This window comes from Phacochoerus africanus, chromosome 14 (genome assembly GCF_016906955.1).
Source record: "Phacochoerus africanus isolate WHEZ1 chromosome 14, ROS_Pafr_v1, whole genome shotgun sequence".
In the NCBI taxonomy this organism is placed as follows: domain Eukaryota; kingdom Metazoa; phylum Chordata; class Mammalia; order Artiodactyla; family Suidae; genus Phacochoerus; species Phacochoerus africanus.
In genome coordinates this window covers 45,000,103-45,018,427 of record NC_062557.1, presented here as the reverse complement: position 1 = coordinate 45,018,427, position 18,325 = coordinate 45,000,103, and the positions used below count along the sequence as shown (strand labels likewise).

Genomic DNA, 18,325 nt, shown 5'->3' with positions numbered 1-18,325 from the left:
AGAGAGGAGGATGCTGTGCCTCTTTCTTTTCCACAGGAGAAGCCCCGGGGTGTGTGTGTGTGTGTGTGTGAGTTGATGGAGGGCAGTGGGATTTCCTCTTCCTCTAGGTGCTCCCTCTCAGGGTACCCTCCGCCCTTGGGGGCTCGCAGCAGGTGGGGCTCTGGTATGGACATGGGCTTGGTTGCAAGTGTCCAGGCCGAACATTCCAGGCCTGGGGGAATGATTCTTCTGGGGGCATTTGTGCCCCCGTTCCCTCCTGTGAGGGGCACGAGAAGGGTGGATGGTCCCTGCTGGTGATACAGAGGGTTAAACCCAGCCTGGTCCCGCCTCTGAGCGTTGGAGGCCTCCCGGGCTGAGTGTAGATGGGCCCTGAGCACATTTCTTAGATTTCTCCTCTTTGAGAACAACTGCTTTTCGCTATTATCTCCTCTGATTTTCCTTGTTTATTGACTGTTTAGCCATCTTTATAATAGAAGTAAACAGTAAGTAGCAAATACATAACAGAATAAATACCAAGTGTCTCTATTGTGTCTCATTTGCACAATTTACAACATTATTGTGATCACTGTTTGCTTACTATTTAGGTTCTAGTTTTTTTTGATTGATGTTATTTTAGGAGGAGTTTGCCATATGGTTACGTGGTCCACACACTTGTTAGTTTAAATGGCAACATAACAGTGGATGGTACTGAAGTAGCAGAGTTTACCCAGTTCCTCTTTAACTCCAGGCAGTTAATTGTTTCCAACTGGGGGCTGTTGTAGAAGGTACATTTTTGCATGGGTTTGTGGGGGTTTCTTCTTAAGTCTTTTTTTTTTTTTTTGCTTTTTGCTTTTTGCTTCTTAGGGCCCCACCCGTGGCCTATGGAAGTTCCCAGGCTAGAAGTCGAATTGGAGCTACAGCTGCCTGTCTATATCACAAAAACTCAGGATCCGAGCCTTGTCTGTGACCTACACCACAGTGCAAAGCAACACCAGGTCCCCGGCCCACTGAAGGAGGCCAGGGATCCAACCCGAATCCTCATGGATTCTTGTCGGATCCATGAGGATTCTGCTGCACCACGAAAGGAACTCCCCAAGTCCTTTCTTTAAGTTAGTTAGCTCATTGCTTATACATTCCTGACGATGGGACGGCCAAGCCAGAGGATGATGCATTTTGTGGCTGCTGTTGGCTCCACAAAGAGCTACTAAGCAATTTTGGAGTGTCCTGCCCTCCCCTCATCCCCATGGCAATTGTGCTTATTGTTGCTAAGTTTAAAGATGATACCTCCCTTGTTTTCCACGGATCGCTGGGAATCAGGATGGACCGTTTACAGCTGGCAGAAGAGACCAGTGGGGAATAAGAGGTTTACGCAGTGAACCACCACTGCAGGACTGTCAGGCAGCAAACACGTTGCAAGTCCCACAGAACGATGAGTAACACAGAGCCTGCCCAGGAGGAATCACAGGCTGGGGAGGGTTATAGACACACAAACAGCTCCCCAAGAGCCATCCTGGTTGTGAATCCAAGGGCTGCCACTTACCAGCTTGGGGGGTGTGGGTGTGGGGCTGGGGGCTTAGCAAGGCACTTGCCTCTCATTTTCCTTAGCTAGAAAGTGGGTTGTTTAGAAAGTGGGGATTAGATGATGAGACAGTGTGAAGTGCCTACCACTGTGTGTGAGTCCCAGTGAATATTTGATGAGGATTGGTTTATCGTCCCTTCCCCAAAGAGAAGAGGCCAGAAGTGCCAGAGGGAGGAGGTGGTCAGCGCCTCAGAGAGTGGCGGGGTCATGGTCCATTTGCAAGTCCAGAGACTTGATTTGAGTACATTGAGTAAGAGTAAGCCCCACACTGTCCATCCATGCTTTGGTTGGGCCAGACCTCCTGAACCGACACAGACACAGATCTTAACCAGGGTGGGCTACTAAGGGTGACTCACCTCTCTGACCCTGCCTAACACGGCAGAAGAGGTGGGCTTCCGGGGAGCAGCAAGGCTGGCAGTCAGAGCCCCTTGGGTTCAAATCCTAGTTCCATCACTTACCAACTTTGTGACCTAGCTTCTTTCTGAGTCCTTTTCCTCATTGGTAAAATGGGAAGAAGAATTCCCATGTCATGAGGCTGTTGTAAGGTTTATATTCAAAAATATACGTTAGGAGTTCCTGTCATGGCACAGCGGTAATGAACCTGACTGGTATCCATGAGGACACCATGGATCCATGAAGTTTGATCCCTGGCCATGCTCAGTGAGTTAAAAGGATCTGGCGTTGCTGTGAGCTGTGGTATAGGTCACAGACATGGTTCAGATCTGCTGTTGTTGTGGCTGTGGTGTAGGCCAGCAGTTGCAGCTCCAATTCAACCCCTAGCGTGGGAACTTCCATATGCCGTGGGTGTGGCCCTAAAAAAGACTACACATATACATATATTTTTGTAGGATTTTTATTTTTTTTCTATTATCGTTGATTTACAATGTTCTGTCAATTCCTACTGTACAGCAAAGTGACTCAGTCACATACACACACAGAAATGCATTGTTTTTCTTACATTATTACCTTCCAGCATGTTCCATCGCAAGTGACTAGATATATAGTTCCCTGTGCTGTACAGCAGGATCTCATTGCTTATCCACTCCAAATGCAATAGTTTGCATCTGCTAACCCCAAACTCCCAGTCTTTCCCACTCCCTCCCCCTCCCCCTTGGCAACCACAAGTCTGTTCTCCATGTCCATGAGTTTGTTTCTTTTCTGTAGAGAGGTGTGTTTGTGCTGTATATTAGATCCCACATATAAGTGATATCATATGATATTTGTCTTTCTCTTTCTGACTGACTTCACTTAGTATGAGAGTCTCTAGTTCCATCCATGTTGCTACAAATGGAATTATTTTGTTCTTTTTTATGGCTGAGTCGTATTCCATTGTGTATATATACCACGTCTTCTTAATCCATGCATCTGTTGATGGACATTTAGGTTGTTTCCATGCCTTGGCTATTGTGAATAGTCTTGCAATGAACATAGGGGTGCATGTATCTTTTTCAGTGTAAGTTTTGTCTGGGTATGTGCCCAGGAGTGGGATTGCTGAGTCATATGGTAGTTCTAGGTATAGTTTTCTGAGGTACCTGCATACTGTTTTCCATAGTGGTTGTACTTACACATATATGTTCTACAGGGCCTCTCATTGCACGTGTTCCAGATTAATGCTGTTTTCGGAAATGTCTGAACTCTCCAAAGAAGAAACAGGTCAGGGAAGAGAAACTTTGGCTCCCAAGGCCCCTTGTTTCTCAGGCCCATAGTTCTCCGCTCTGAGGTGATTGGAGTGGAGGCATCATCTCCTTCTTTGGGGCTGCCTTCCTTACCTGTTCTGTCCTGGACAAAGATAGGTTATTCTTGAATCCTAAGCAAATCTTAGTTAAGGAAGCGAGGAAAAAGATGCAGGCAATTCTGCACAGAAGCTCCAGGGAAAAACCCACGTTTGTGTCCAGAGCGATGCTCACGAGGAACAGCTGATGTGGGGGCACAGGCCCCGGCGTGACCGGCCTGGTGTCCTCATAGCCTGTGGCCTGGGGGCTCCCCCCTGGACACTCAGGGAAGCTGGGGCCGGACATCAAAGAACAAATGGATTTTACAAACAAACACACTTGAAGTCTAGCATGTGAACTGGATCATAGGCTAGAAAAGGCAACAGAGCAAATTAAAAATAATTCAGTGAAAACAAAGCATTCTCTGTTTTTTTCTGCTGTGAATTCACGATAAATAATAATAGTTACAAACCGGTTCTTAAAGTCCACTGACTTGAACAGATTCTTGAGATGGAAGCCTCTCCCTGGGCTGAGGCAGATTCCGCTCATTGAATTCCAAGAGGACCAGCCCTAGGCTCAAACCGCACCCCCACCCAGGCAGGGCCACTGTGCAGTTATCTGGGCCGCTTGCCCTTGGCAGGTGGTGGTGAGTTGCAGGTAAAAGGCAGTTACTGGAGTCCTAGAGCAGCTTCCTTAATCCCCTGCCAGGTGTCAGGCCCGCCGCTTTGGTTCACTGAATTAAGGGCTTGAGTGCTTCTCCCCACACAGACCCCTCGGGTGCCAGACCTGGAAAGGACTTTAGCCCTTATCTGGAGTGGCCCATCCCCTGATGCTGCAGAGGAAGGCCCAAGAGGTGAAGGGACTTACTCATGGGCACACCGCTTCCAAGGGTGGGAAGGTCTCTGTTCTGTACCCACCTTGCCTTCTCTTTCCCGCAGTATTTTATTCCTTACTCCTTCTCTGACCTTTTGAGCTCTGTCATCCTTCCCCTCCACTCCATCCCACCTCTCCCCCGTTGCCTACAGTGTTTGTCCCGGCAGGTCGTGGCCTTTAGGACGACTCCGAGTCCCTGAGAGACCTGCCCCCCATTCCTTCTCTGATCCGGGGTGTTGGCTACTTTCGGCATCATGGCCTTTTCATCGAAGTTCGCCTTCTGGGAGCAAAAGGAAAGTTGTATTTCAGAATTTTTATGCCCTTCCTATGTGCTTGGCATGGTGTGTGCAGGCAGGAGACGGGCTTGTGTGCACACGAGCTTTGGAAGGCAGCGGCGGGTTGGGCATGTGTGCGTTTGGGGGCTGGGGAGAGTGGCCGGGGTCCCTGAACAGACTCTTCTGCCTGGATGGGCTCCCGCGCTGAGTCACGCTCCTCCCCTGGGCTCCACCTCTGGTAAGCTGAGCTGCCTTTTGTCCCCCAGTGCCCCTCCACGTTAACCCCTCCACACCCTCCCTGCCCCACTGCTGCTCTGACTCACCCCTGGGAATGTGAGCTGCTATGAAGGGGCCACCGGGAATGGCTTTGGCTCTGAGGCCTTGGAACTGGGTCCCCCCCCCGCCACCAGCCTGAGTCTGGGGGGCTGTGATGGGTAGGAGGAGAGAAGCCAAGAGTGGGGAGCCAGGCCAGTTGGCTGCCTGGGTCCGGAGGGTGATTCAGGCTGTAGACCTGGACGTGCCTCTGTCTTGTGAACAGTCCCCAGCTGGGCAGTGACCTACAGCAGACAGAACCCTTCGGGCGGGGGAGGGCTCGGGGAGTCAGCCTCAGGCTAAATCCAGAGCTGAGCTCAGAGCTGGGTCTGGTGTCCCAGCCAATTCAGGGGGCAGCCAGTGCTTCCCCCAATGCCTCGCCACAGGGGTAAGACCCTTGGAGTCCCACACTCAAGCCACTGGAAGGAGGACAGATTTGGAGCGGGTGACGAACACGGAGTGGACTTGGAGTCTGGGCCATCCCTGCGCCTGAGCTAACAGCACCGCGTGCAGTAATGCGTGTGTCTGGGTGCTGCGTGAACACTTGCCCTCCCTCTAACCTGTGTGCCGGGGGCTGATGCACGGGGGTGTGATGGGCGACGGGAGGGGTGGGCTTTTGTGGGGGCAGGAGGCTCAGACCTGGCCTCTCCCACGCCTTTTCCTTTCCTCTCTACCAGCCCCTCCCTGCCTTTTCTCTGCTCCAATCCCAGTTTCTAAAGTAGTGGAGTCCACTCTGATGAATAATGGCCATTTCCCCTCTGTTCATGCCAGTGTGAACTAACTTTGAAGCTTGAGCCCATTGAAAATAGCTCTCTGGGCTATTAGCTTTAGAACAGCAGTAGCCGTCATGCTGGTCCGTGCCCCAGGCACCACTAATTAGAGCTCAGACTTAGCCCGGACCCTGATTACAAATGGAGCGTCCCCCCAGGTGGATAATTAAAATGATTCTGGGTCTTTTCCATTAGGAATCAAGGACTCCATCCTAGGCTCCTACCCACACTGGGCTGGGAAGGAGTCATGCCGAGGATGGGGCAGGGCTGGCAGCAGACCTGTCCTTTTCCTGTAGCCCAGGGTGACTGGGAAAGAGGAGAAATGAAATCCGCTGGTGCCGCCTCAGCTTTTGGAGGGAAAGATGCTGGGGAGGGGCGTGCAGGGGAGAAGGCTCTCCCAGACTTGAGGCCTGGCTCTCTGGGTCTGTTCTGAGCCAGGCTCTGAACTGAAAAACCCATCTGAGCGGCTGCATTGTTTGTCCTTTTTCCAGAGGCATTATGGTATCTGCCATTTGCCCCTGACCTTGCTCCCCGCCTCTGACCCGGGCCAGCCAGCTCCCGGGCTGGGCTCAGATCGCAGAGCCCAGGCATCTTTCCTTCCTCTATACCCCGCCCCGAACCGTGGGCTTGCCTCCCTCAGCTGCGTGGTTGGTAGAGGTTTGTGGGTCTGAGGTTGGGAACATATCTGGCTTCCTGAATCCCTGCCTCTTCCCCACTTCCTGCCTCCAGCCAGAGCTCAGTGGCCTGGCCGGGCAGGCTCTGTGCGGAGGGAACCCATCTGGACCTAGACGCAAGCCTGAGCCAGCTTGCGGGGGCCACGCATTCAGCCGACACTGAGCTCTGCTGGCCCAGCAGGCCCCCCACACTGGGTCATTCCCTCCTCAGTCCCTACGACAGGGGCTCTTGTTCAGCCCACTCCTAGCCTGATCGGGGAATGCTCTTGTAGTTTAGCCTGAGTTGAATTCGCTGGACGTTTCTGTCCACTCTGTAACCAAGGTCATGACGTTGAACCTCTTTAGACAGCCCAGTGGGTGACATGGCTTGTCACTGGGGGCAAAGGGTACCAGGCTTTAGCCCCATACAGAGACTCTTCATCCTTGAAGTTGTCACTGGACAATTTTGACTCCAGGATAGCGAGCGATCCGTTGCCCACGTCCGTAGCCCCAGCCCTGAGCACTCAGGAGCTCTCTTCTCTGCCTGGATGTTTTTCTCTGTGCTTTTCATGCTGGGTCTCCCCGGCCTGACCTCAGACGTGCCAGTGACTTCTTTGTCTGCTCCCTCAGGTTAAAGAGGAGGACAAAGCTCTGCCGAAGCCTGGCCCTCCTGCCAAGGAGGAAGGGGCTGTAAGTGCTTCTTTGACACTGTGTGTGTGTGTGTGTGTGTGTGTGTGTGTGTGTGTGTGTGTGTGTGTGTGTGTCTAGGTGGATTGTATTCATGAGCCCAAGCATCTGCAGTTCCACAGAGCAGGCAGGCCCAGCAGGGCGCCCCTTCCCGTGGGGGGTGGCAAGAGGAATGCCATAGAGTGACAGAAAGGGCAGCGTGTGTGATGCCCACTCAGGTGTGTGAAGGAGATGGCAATGCCAAGGCGTGTAGGGGACCCTTCCCTAACCCCCTGTTTAGTTCCTATGTGTAGCTCTGGTTTCCTGAACTCTTTGGAGCTGGAGAGGCTTCGGTGGCCGACTCTGAAGACAGGGAGCCCCAGACAAGAGCTCAGCTGTTGGGGCTCCTCGGCCTGCTCTCGGTGGCATAAGACAAGGGCAGGGAGGGATTTCGCTGCAGCTGCTGCTGTCTCTTCCCAAGACCCCGTCAGCTGCTCGGTGCGGGTGACCTGGAGACAGGCTCCAGCCACACAGTGCCACCAGCCCACACCGAGTCACTCCACCTTGGGACAGAGACCCTGCATTATGTCAGACACTTTTAGGGCAAGAGAGGGGAGAGAACTCCAGAATAGTCAGGCCCGGAGAGGTGTAGGTCGGGGAGGCTACTGTTGGCACAGGGGACAGGAGTGCCCAGGGTTCTGGAACAAAGCTAGATCACAAAACAGACCCAGGCTTCCTCACCCCAGATGGTGCCCATCCCCCTGCCTCCTTGGGGGGAGATTTCATTAGCCAGGGGTTGTGGATCTACATGCGTAAATAGTCCTGCAAGGCCAGGGTGGTTTCAGAGGGTTATGTTTGAGATTTGTGAGGGAGGGGCCTTGGAGCATGCCAGGTTTGGGGGGAAATTACGTGTGAATTGCTTATAAGACTGCCTGGCACGCAGTAAGCTCCATGCCAGGGCCGGCGGTGAAGGTGATCCGCGTCCGGGTCGTGGGCATCATCGCCTCGGTTCGAGGGCGGGGCAGGGAAGCCAGAGAGGGCGGAGCGGGGAGTGGGACCCAGACACGCCACTGAACACTTGTGGCCCAGGAGGCTGAGGAAGAGGCCCCTTCAAGCCCTCCCCTCCCCAGCCCTGCAGCAAGGCCATCCTGCAGCCGAGGCCTGGGCGGAGGTGTTGGGCTCCATTCTGCTCAGGACGTGGGGCAACCTCTCCACCTGGCAGCTGGAGAAGTCTGTCTAGTCTCTGAGCGTCTTCCTGCATTTCAGTAGAGATGGCAGCCAGCCCCTCATGCAGCTCAGTACCCAGGTACATCCTAGAACCAAGGTCACTGTTTAGGGGAACAAGGATTCAAGCACAGCTCTTTAGTGGCCCCCAGGTTGACCTTGCTCCCCCAGATAGTGTGGCTGGCTTTGTAGGAAACTGTCCTGCCATTAGCCAGTCTGGCCTGCCTGGTGGCAGCCCCTGGGGACTACAGGTATTTCCCACCAAGCAGTGTGCCAACCTCTCTAGTGGGCGCCTGGGTGCCCAGAGGCTGGCTGAACCAGGGCCCCAGCTCTAGGCAGAGTGGAGCTATGGTCGCTCGAGGGCTGAACCCTTTGAGTGCTGCAGCAGCCACCTCTTCCTCCCGTTACTCCACATGCACACGCTGGGAGGAGCGAGGCCTCCAGCTTCGAGAGGTTTGCACAGGGAAACTGCAGGAAGACTGGCAGAAAGCAGGCTGAGATGGAAGCTTCCTGGGCCAGCACTGGGTTTCTGCAGCTCTTGAGAGTGTGGGTGAGGGGCAGTCAGTGGTCAGGACCAAAAGAGTGGGGAGGGAGGGCTTGGCACGCCTGGGGGCCAAGGATTTCATCCCAACTATTGTTGGCATTGGGATGAGCAGGCTCTGGGTCTGACTGCTCAGAAAACCGGGTGGGAGAAGGACCAGGGACCCCAAAGGCAGGAAGGCCCAGAGGCAGGCCCGGGACTGATGGTAGGAATTGGAGTTGGACCTCTCCACGCTCCGTCTCTGCTGTGTTTGGGCTGTGAGGGAGTGGGCGTCCCTGGATCTGGGCTTGGTTGCTTTCCTGATATAAGTCAGGGACTCTGGGGCACCTCATGGGTCTCTGGGCACCCTGCGCTGGCCTCCCATAGCTCTGTGCTTCCGGGGGAGGCCTCTTGGAGCTGTGTGTTGTTGGACGGATGGCTGGAAGGTCTGTTCCCCAGCTAGGTGTGGGGGTCACACCTCTGACTTCCTCTGTGTGGGGCGGGGGCGGGAGGGACACGGGCTGATGCTAATGTCTCTCTGTATTTGTGTGACTGTAGCTAGAGGGCAGCTCAAAGAACAGCGGGGGCCCCCCTAGGAGTCCTCAGCCTCCCACCAGCCCTGTCCCCTCACAGACTCCCCAGAGAGCCAAGAGCCCTGCATCCGCACTCACCATGAACGGCCCGGGGGCTGCCTCAGCGGAGGGCCTGGGCGAGGAGGCCCAGGGCCTGTCCCGGAAGAGGGTGGCCAATGCCATGAGGAAGGTGGTGAGCAAGGTGCTGCCTGGCGAGGAGCCTGGGATCGCCAAGGAGCCTCCGGGCAGAGGGCTCCGATCCCCCGAGCAGCCGGCTCGAGGCAAGAGGGGAGAAAAGGCAGCCTCTGGTCCTAGGCCGCCTCCCCCTCCTGCTCCCCCTGCTCCGCCTAAGCCCGAAGCGAAGAAGGAGGCAGCCAAGGATGAGCTCTCCGTGGGCCTGCGGAGCCTCATGTCCCGCGGCCGCAGCAAGGACCACAAGCCGCGTGGCAGGCAGTCTCCCGGGAAGGGAGAGAAGCCCTCCAGCCAGGAGCCAGGCTCCCCAGGGAAAGCAGTCTCCCCAGAGCTGGTGGACTCCTCAGAGAAGCCAGGCTCCCCAGCCAAGCCTGGAGCCCCAGGGAAGCCGTGTTCCCTGGCCCCGCCAGAAGAGCTGGCGGGACTCACTGGATTGCAGCCCAGCAAGTCACCGGCCCCTGGTGTGGAGCAGGAGGTACCTGAGTGTGTCACTAAGCTCCCGCTCCCCAGGGCTCCCAGCAAGCCCCGCATGCCTGCGAAGCTGGGCCGGCGTGTGCCAAGGGCAGGGCTGCATGGCTTTCCTCCACCGACCGCCAGGGCCCTGGGGACCTGCCAGCTGCTGCGTGTGGTTCTTCCACACTCTTGCGTGGGGGTCGGGGCCTGGTCCCCAGCTACACGGGATGAGCTTGAGGCCCTGACTCCCAAATTGAGGATCAGAGTCTTAGCAGATTAGTTCGAGGATAGAGAGAATTTCTGGGAGTTCCTGTCATGGCTCGGCGGTTAACAAACCTGACTAACATCCATGAGGACGTGGGTTCGATCCCTAGCCTCGCTCAGTGGGTTAAGAATCTAGCATTGCCATGAGCTGTGGTGTAGGTAACAGTGGTGACCTGATCCCACGTTGCTGTGGCTGTGGTGTAGGCCGACGGCTACAGCTTCAATTCAGCCCCTAGCCTGGGATCCTCCATATGCCATGGGTGTGGCCCCTAAAAGACAAAAAAAAAAAAAAAAAAAAAAGAAAGAAAGAATTTCTGAGGTCAGGGTGCCCCTGTTCACGTCCCATCCCCAGCCCCTCACTCTGATGGGACCTCAGCCTCTCAGCGCCTCTGTGTGTCGAGTGGGAGTCACACAGGTCTACAGTCTCTCCTCTGAAGTCCTTGGGCCCAGAAGTATTTTAGAGATTAGTAATTTGTGTATTTAAGACTGTATACAGTATACATAATGAGCAGCAACCTGTGACCAAACACATATTTCCACAAGAAAATGATGAATGTTCACACTGCAGGAGGGAGAGTACAAACAATCAGGTTTTGCCAGCAACCTAGTTAAGAAAAATCTCTTGTTTTGGAGGGCTTTTTGGATTTTGGAATTGCAGGTAAGGGATAATGCCAGCTGTGAAGGGTGGCTGTGAAGATGAACACCAGGATCGAATGCTCCCAGCCCGGGCCCTGGCATAGGGGGTGCTCCGTCAGCATGGTAGCATTGATAGTGATGCCGGTACCGTCACTGCCATCACTGCTTCCTCTTGCCTGGCCAAATGTCCCCTCCGGCAGCAGGACTCCTGAGGAGCTCTAGGCCTGGGTGGCCAACAGGCACAGTGGCCCCCCTTGGGACCTGGGGCCCCTTCTGTCCCCAAAGTGCCCTCTGGGTGGGACAGGAGGCTGAAAGGAACAGAGGAAGGCTGAGGGTGATGCGACCAGCCCCTTCCCTTGGAGGGTGATGCCTGCTTGGCTGGTCCTTGGGTTGGGGGACATTTCTCTTCAAGCATTCCCATTTTGTGGTCCCTTCCGGAGCCTCCTGGGGTTGGGAGGATGGATTGGGTTTCACCACTGCTTCTCTGTGCTCTTGCATGCTCCCAGCTAGTCAGGGGGAGGTGGGGGCAGAGTGCCGCCCAAAGGCCCGTCCTGTCTCCCAGGCCCTAGAGGTCCTGACTGCTGCCCTCTAGGATTCCACCTTGCCCCCCATCTCATTCTTCCCAGGCTTTGCAGAACTTAGAAAGGAGCAGGCGGCAGCTTCCCCACCCCTCCTGGCCCACTCTGAGTCAGGGAAGTGATCTCCTGGCACACAGGAGTTGGCAGGGGCATTTCGGCCCAACAGGTAGGGCGTAAGGCAACCCACTGGCCCCTAAGAAGAATCTCGCAGAAGCCAGAGAGCATCCATGTACCTGTTGCTGGGCTGGCTGTCCTCCCTCTGGCTCCCTGTCCCTTTACCTCTCACTAGGGTGGAGTTGGGGCTGAGATGAACCCTGTTCTGGAGTTCAGCCACCTGTCACCTGGGCCCAGGGCAGGGCCAGAGGATATGTGGGAGAACTGGCCATGATGGTGCTGAAATGGTTAAGAGGGTGGGAAGAAGTAGCCCTAGAACTCCTGGGTACCGCATCTGGTAGCTTAAGAACCCAAATTGGTGCCCTGCTTGCCTCCCTGACCTATTCCACTTACCCCCAGGTCCCAGCGGCTTCCTGAGCTAGAAGCTTTGCGTGCTCTCCCTCCACCATTCCCTAGGCTTGGACTAATAGTGGTTTGACCCTTAGGCAGGAGCTGCCCCAGAGGTCCGGCTGACCCCCGCAGAGGAGGCCCACCGGCGGCTTGAGAGGATCTTCACAGCTCCTGTAATGCCACCTCTCACGTGTGGTTCCCCAAGCCCTGCTCTCCGCTTGGCTGGGGCTGTCGGCCGGACTGTGTGTCTGTGTGTGTAGGAGCACCTGACAATGGAAGGGTGGCTCCCTGGGGGTCTGGGGACCTTCACAGGGGCTTCCTACTTGAAGAAATGAGAGCACAGCAGAGAGTCTGAGCGCAGTGAGGCCTGTTCCTCCAGGGAACCCGTGGGAGGGACCCCTCTTGGCTGGAGATCCAGCCCTGTTATCTAGCCCCAGTCTCTCACCCTGGAGGACACATCTTGGTGCCAGGGTCTGGCGGGTGCGAAGCAGGGAGAAGACACTCCCTTTTTTTGATGCCCTGGTTCTCCAGACCCTGGTAAGGCCTGTTAAGTCCTTGCCCATTGCTAACAGGCAAGGTCCAAGGCCTGGCTGGCTCCCCTTCCTCTCCAGCAATGCCTTTAAGTAACCAAAGACAGGGAGGTCAAGGCTGGCCACAGGGTTTGCCCACAGTCCCTTGGTTCTCGGGCATTTGGCGGGTGGACCTGGAGGAGGGGATGCCTCTGCTTGCCGTGGGGTGGGGTGCTGCCGGGAGCAAGTGGGGCAGGGGGCGGGGGCAGCGGGAGTCTGAGGAAGGGGTCTTAGACTTGGAGCTGGTGGGGGTCTGGTTTGACGAGGTATGCAAGGGTGAGATCTCTGAAGGGCCGCCCTGGGCATGGGGAGTGGTACCCTTGGATGTGGGTTAGGAGGTCAGGGACAGCCTGGGCTGGGGTCTGGTGGCTACAGGAGAGCCAGGCTGGGAAATGCCCTGGACATAAGGCCAGAGGCTCACAGGAGTCCCAGGTCCTGGGTGTGGGGAGGTGGCCTGGCCTGGCAGCACAGAAGAGGAGGCTGATTCAGAAGGGACTGGCTGGCCAGCCAGGGGAGACTGGCCAGAGGCGGAGACACACCCCTGCCCCAAGCAGTGATTTAGCCGAACATCTCCTCCGAGAGTCTGATGGTAACGAGTGTCCCTCCACCAAGCAGGGCCCTTCCTTTCGGCTCTGGCCTCCCCTTGACTGGGTGCACCGTGCCTGCCCAGGCCAGCCCCCAACCCCCGCCCCCGCCCCCTCCTGGCACTGCGCCCCTCTCACCTCCACTTGGCCGGGGCTTGCTGAAGGGGACATGCCCACGGTCTGCTTGTCCTCATCCCTCTTCTTCTCTCTCTCTCTCTTTGCTTGCTGCTGATAGCTGGACCCTGAGGCCGCCTCTCCCGCCCACAGCCAGGTAGGGTACTCCTGCCCCTCTCAGGAGCCCTCCGCTTCCTCCGGTGACCACCCACCACCCCTGGCCTGTACCTGGGCTGGCGTCTGTGCTCGGGCCTCATGCTGGAGTGTAAGGCCCCATTCTCCTTCTGGCTCCTACCCGGTGTCTGGGGGCCCCCCTGGGGGAGGCAACGCCTGGAACTTGACGTGGGGCTGCTCTGTGTCAGGCCCTGGAGGAGTGAAGCCCACGGGCCTGGCCAGAGGTTTCAATTCTGCCCTCTCTGGGTAGAGAAAAGGCTAAATCCCTACCAACCCCCATCGCCACCCCTCCCCACTCAAACCTGAAGATGCCCGTCTTCTGTCTCCACCTGCTGGCCAGTGTGGGGACCTGTCTTCAGGTGGCTCTAAAGGAGTTCGTTACAGGGCACAATCTTTTTTTTTTTTTTTTTTGTCTTTTTGCTATTTCTTTGGGCCGCTCTCGCGGCATATGGAGGTTCCCAGGCTAGGGGTCGAATGGGGAGCTGTAGCTGCCAGCCTACTCCAGAGCCACAGCAACACAGGATCCGAGCCATGTCTGCAACCTACACCACAGCTCATGGCAACGCCAGATCATTAACCCACTGAGCAAGGGCAGGGACCGAACCCGCAACCTCATGGTTCCTAGTCGGATTCGTTAACCACTGCGCTACGACAGGAACTCCAGGGCACGATCTTTTGATGTCACCTTGTTCATCAGTCTCCAAACACCTGACCTGTAGAACACACCCTTTCGAGACAAAGGTTTTAACCTGTCTCAAAATTTGAAAAAAAAAATTCTTTTTTCGTTTTATAAAGTTACATTTTTAAAAATAAAGAATTAGCCTTTAGGTGGTTGTCTTCATTTAAATTAAAATATTGACAGCCCCATAGTGATCCTTCTGTTTGAAGGAGAATTTCACTGGACCGTGACGACTCGGAGAGTCTGGAGACCGCTGTGTAACCCAGTCTTCTGATTCTATAGCTGAGAAGGGCCGTCAGCAGGGGAGAGGGAGTTATCTGAAACTGGAATCCAACCTGGGAGTGGAAACCAGATCTTTTTCTTTCAGCTCCAAGAAATGTAGCAAAGAACACACTTGCTGTTGTTTTTCTTGTCCTCGCTCATCCCTCATCCAGGGGAGTCTGTATTGCAGAGCAGTGTCTGCGCCTTGGCGCAGGTCTCATGAGGGTGGGGGACTCTAGGAGACTAGTTGTACGTCACAGCTGGGGACCCCCAGAGAGTTGGGGGTTAGGGCTAACTTGAGGGCTGCTCATACCGTAGGGGGTGACCATCCCCCTCCAGAGGCCACTGGATGACCCTGCTCCCCTTTTGTCCATGTGACAAAAGGAGCCTGATGGGCTATGGGCCCCTCTCCTATTTGCCCAGCTCCCCTAGGCACTGTTTCTACCCAGCTCAGTCTTCTTAGGGGGTGCCAGGCCTGGCAGCTCCCGCCTTGACGGTGCCTGTGGATGCTTCTTTCTGATTGGTGACCCCCTGGGCCTCCAGGGGCTCTCAGCCCCTTTATACCCATTCCCATGCCCATCCGTGTGGCATATAAGTCTCTTCCTGTATTTGACAGAGCAGTGCTGCCCTCCCCCCCCATGTCCCTGGCCATGCTGCTTCATGCCCTCATGTGGCCTTAGCATGTCCACATGTGCACCTTCTGAGGAGGAGCAGAGAGGCTGGCACATGCCTCTGGGCACTGCCCCTGCCAGTAGAGCACCCTCTGGACGGGAAGGCCAAGGCCGAGGCTAAGACTCAGGACCTACCCATCATTTTGCACTCGGTAGACACTTGGATCTTGAGAAAATGCCCTTTCCTGGGTCTAAGAAGGAGGCCTATCAGGGGGACGATGGGAGAAGCTGAGCATGTAAGGTCGCAGCAGCTGTGGCCCAGGGCTTACAGACATCACAGGGAGAGGGCAAGAGGGCAGCTGCCAATTTGTGCTCCTGGGATCTGCTCTCTCCTTGGCACATAGTCCACGTACCCCTGTCTCTCCACACCCTCAGGGCTGGCATGGACTCTAGTGTCCTTGTCCTCAGGGCTCCTCAGCAGCAGCACCACCTCCTGGCTTCCCCACCTTCTTCCTCTGACCACTCCGGTGTCTCCTGTTCTGTATCTGCCACCCACCTGTCCCCCTCGCCCAGTGGCTCATCTAGACGCCCTTCCCTTCACGTGTTTCCTCTCTCCTGCTGTCCTTGTCTGCTTTCCCCAGAGCGGTGTGACTCTTTATTCCTCCCCTCCCCCGATAGGTGAAGACAGAAGAGCAGATCACCGCGGAGGAGGCCTGGTGTGAGACGGAGAAGGTGTGGCTGGTCCATAAGGACGGCTTCTCGCTGGGTGAGTCTGGGGGGGCCCAGGGGGCAGATGCCTGGGCCTCTGGTTTCCGGGCTGGGCGGTGGCTGGGCCTTTGGGGCTGGTGCGGGCCGGGTGGTGAGCGATGAGAGGCTATTGCTAACAGTGGAGAGAAGGCAGGACCATAACAGGCCCAAAGAGGGCCGTCCGGGCTTCCCAGGCCCATGTCTGTCTCTGCCCCTGCTCTGCAGCCAGTCAGCTCAAATCTGAGGAGCTCAGCTTGCCCGAGGGGAAGGTGCGCGTGAAGCTAGACCACGATGGAACCATCCTGGACGTGGACGAGGAGGACGTGGAGAAGGTTCGCAGGAGCGGGGCCGGGCTGGGCAGGCTGTCCCCCAGCAGAGCAGACCGGATCTGCTTCTTCACTGCCTGCCCCTGTCCCGTCACACAGGCTAATGCTCCCCCCTGCGACCGTCTAGAAGATCTGGCCTCGCTGGTGTACCTCAACGAGTCCAGCGTCCTGCACACGCTGCGCCAGCGCTATGGCGCCAGCCTGCTGCACACCTACGCCGGCCCCAGCCTGCTCGTCCTCAGCCCCCGGGGGGCCCCGGCTGTGTACTCCGAGAAGGTGCGGGCCCCCCTCAACTGCCTCACAGCCCCGCCCACCCCAACCCCGCCCCTCCCCCTTGGCATCCCACGGGGCTCCTGTGCCCGCTCACAGGAGCCTTGGGAAGAGGAGTCATTTCAAGGGGGCAGGGACAGAAGGCCCTCCTCCGACCTCTCACAGAGGCCAGGCCGTGGCCGGTATCTACATTTCCACGCATGACCTTAGCCTCAGAAGCCTCTGGCTCTCCTGGAGCAGAAAGCCCAGAAAGATGTGGGCCTGGGGGCGAGGGCTGTCCGAGTGGGGCCAGCTGATAGCATCTCCCCCTTTCGGCCCAAGGTGATGCACATGTTCAAGGGGTGTCGGCGGGAGGACATGGCCCCCCACATCTACGCCGTGGCCCAGACCGCGTACAGGGCGATGCTGATGAGCCGTCAGGACCAGTCCATCATCCTCCTGGGCAGTAGTGGCAGTGGCAAGACCACCAGCTGCCAGCATCTGGTGCAGTATTTGGCCACCATCGCGGGCACCAGCGGGAACAAGGTGTTTTCTGGTGAGGCAGGGGCCCCTGGAACAGAGTGGGCTGGAGAGGGGAGTGGGGCTGGGGGCCCCACCTAGGTGCCAACTGTTTTTCTCCCTGGCCTCTCCACGTCTTCAGAACCCCTGTGTCCCCAGCAGCTCTGGTCTGAGTAACTGAGCCTTTGGGTGCTGGGGGAGCAGCTGTGGGCTGGGCCTCCCATTCTGCCTGGGCTTCTGGAATGAGCTGCCCCTGGCTTTCCTGATGGTCCCTGGGCCTGTCTTCTGCAGTGGACAAGTGGCAGGCTCTGTACACCCTCCTGGAAGCCTTTGGGAACAGCCCCACCATCATGAATGGCAACGCCACCCGCTTCTCCCAGATCCTCTCTCTGGACTTTGACCAGGCTGGCCAGGTGGCCTCCGCCTCCATTCAGGTGAAGGGACACTCGGGGTCGTAAGAGACTGGCTGCCTCATTTCATGCCCTGGAATCAGACTCTCCCCTGGTCTCATTCTCCTGGGTTTCTGCCCAACCAAAAGCAAGCTGGCCCGCTCTGTCCAGAACCTCCACGTTCTGTGCCCCTTCTCCGTGCCTCCTGCCCTGGGTGCTCAGCTTCATGCCCATCCTGGGGTTGCCTGCACCCTAGGTGGGGCCCTGGCCCCTGCTCAGGGCTTCTCTCAGGCTGGCTCAGCCAGGAGGACTGCCGCCGATTCCCTTCCATGCTAATGAAATATCTCACTGAGAAGCATCCGACTGTCTAAGAAGTCTGTGCCTGGGGGCTGGATGGGTGCAGGGCCTGTGTTCTTCCCCTGGCTCTGATTTCTGCCCCAGGTTTGACTGTGAGGTGATCTGGCCTCTGGTTGAGCACCTTGAGAATAAGATGCAGCCACTTGTTCCCGAGGGCTTGGGGCTCTCCGGTGTGGGCGGGAGAAGCCCACCTGGCACAGCCCTCCTTGCCCACGTCCCCTCCATACTGTGCCACAGACAATGCTTCTGGAGAAGCTGCGTGTGGCTCGGCGCCCAGCGGGTGAGGCCACATTCAACATCTTCTACTACCTGCTGGCCTGTGGGGACGGCACCCTCAGGTAAGATGGGACAGAGGGAACAGGGGAGGGTCTTTGGACTCCAGCCCACCAATGGCTCCTGGGTCTTGCTGCTTGATTGCGTCCCTTTCCAGTTGCTTATTGCATGCCTGCTGTATTTTAGGCTCCGAGCTAGGCCCTGGGGTGGCGTGGCGACTGAGCTGTAGGCCCCGCCTGGCAGGAGTTCCCTGGCTCCAGGTGTGGGGGTCTGGCTGTCTGAGGGGCTCCGCTGACCCTTCAGTGTTTCCAGGGCCTAACGAGGACCTCTGCTCCCCGTGAAGCCAGATCTGGAGGGAAAGCACACTGAGATACAGGAGGGCAGGGTCTTGGCCGCAGCCACACAGCTAGTGTGGGGCTGAGCTGGCGCTGGAGCCCACACGGGAGCCCAAAGCCCAAGCCTTTCCGGTCCCTCCACGCTGGCCTCCCCGCCTCCATGTTGGCTCCTCTGCCGGCCTCTTCCCTTTAGACCTTTGGGATGGCCGACCGTGTTCACTGAAGAAAGGATAAATGATGAGGCTGGGAAAGCAGCCCAGGGCACTGTCATCTTCTCTAGTTTTTCTTGTACCCCAGGGCACGGTCTCTGTCCCGGCTGGACTCACCTTGAGGCAGATTCCCCGCTCCCTTCCAGGCGTCTGGCTGGACACTCTCA

The 18,325-nt window shown here is 56.8% G+C and overlaps 1 protein-coding gene across 17 annotated transcripts in view; it reads left to right on the top strand.

The window, feature by feature from the left end:
* MYO18A (myosin XVIIIA) overlaps positions 1-18,325 on the top strand; it is a 97,818-nt gene that overhangs the window by 35,555 nt on the left and 43,938 nt on the right. For 7 of the 17 annotated variants that reach the window (XR_007131826.1, XM_047757838.1, XM_047757836.1 and 4 more), the window contains 7 exons: positions 13,151-13,186; positions 15,433-15,520; positions 15,727-15,833; positions 15,927-16,103; positions 16,419-16,632; positions 16,887-17,029; positions 17,579-17,679. Coding sequence is in view for 16 of the 17 variants with exons in the window: in XM_047757838.1 (XP_047613794.1) it covers positions 13,151-13,186; positions 15,433-15,520; positions 15,727-15,833; positions 15,927-16,103; positions 16,419-16,632; positions 16,887-17,029; positions 17,579-17,679 (866 nt within the window). In the remaining variant the exon portion in view is untranslated. Of the gene's footprint in view, positions 1-3,140; positions 3,212-4,310; positions 4,437-6,783; positions 6,844-9,121; positions 9,803-11,857; positions 11,936-13,150; positions 13,187-15,432; positions 15,521-15,726; positions 15,834-15,926; positions 16,104-16,418; positions 16,633-16,886; positions 17,030-17,578; positions 17,680-18,325 lie in introns of all 17 variants that reach the window. The other 10 variants (XM_047757839.1, XM_047757837.1, XM_047757828.1 and 7 more) reach the window with 5 other exon arrangements.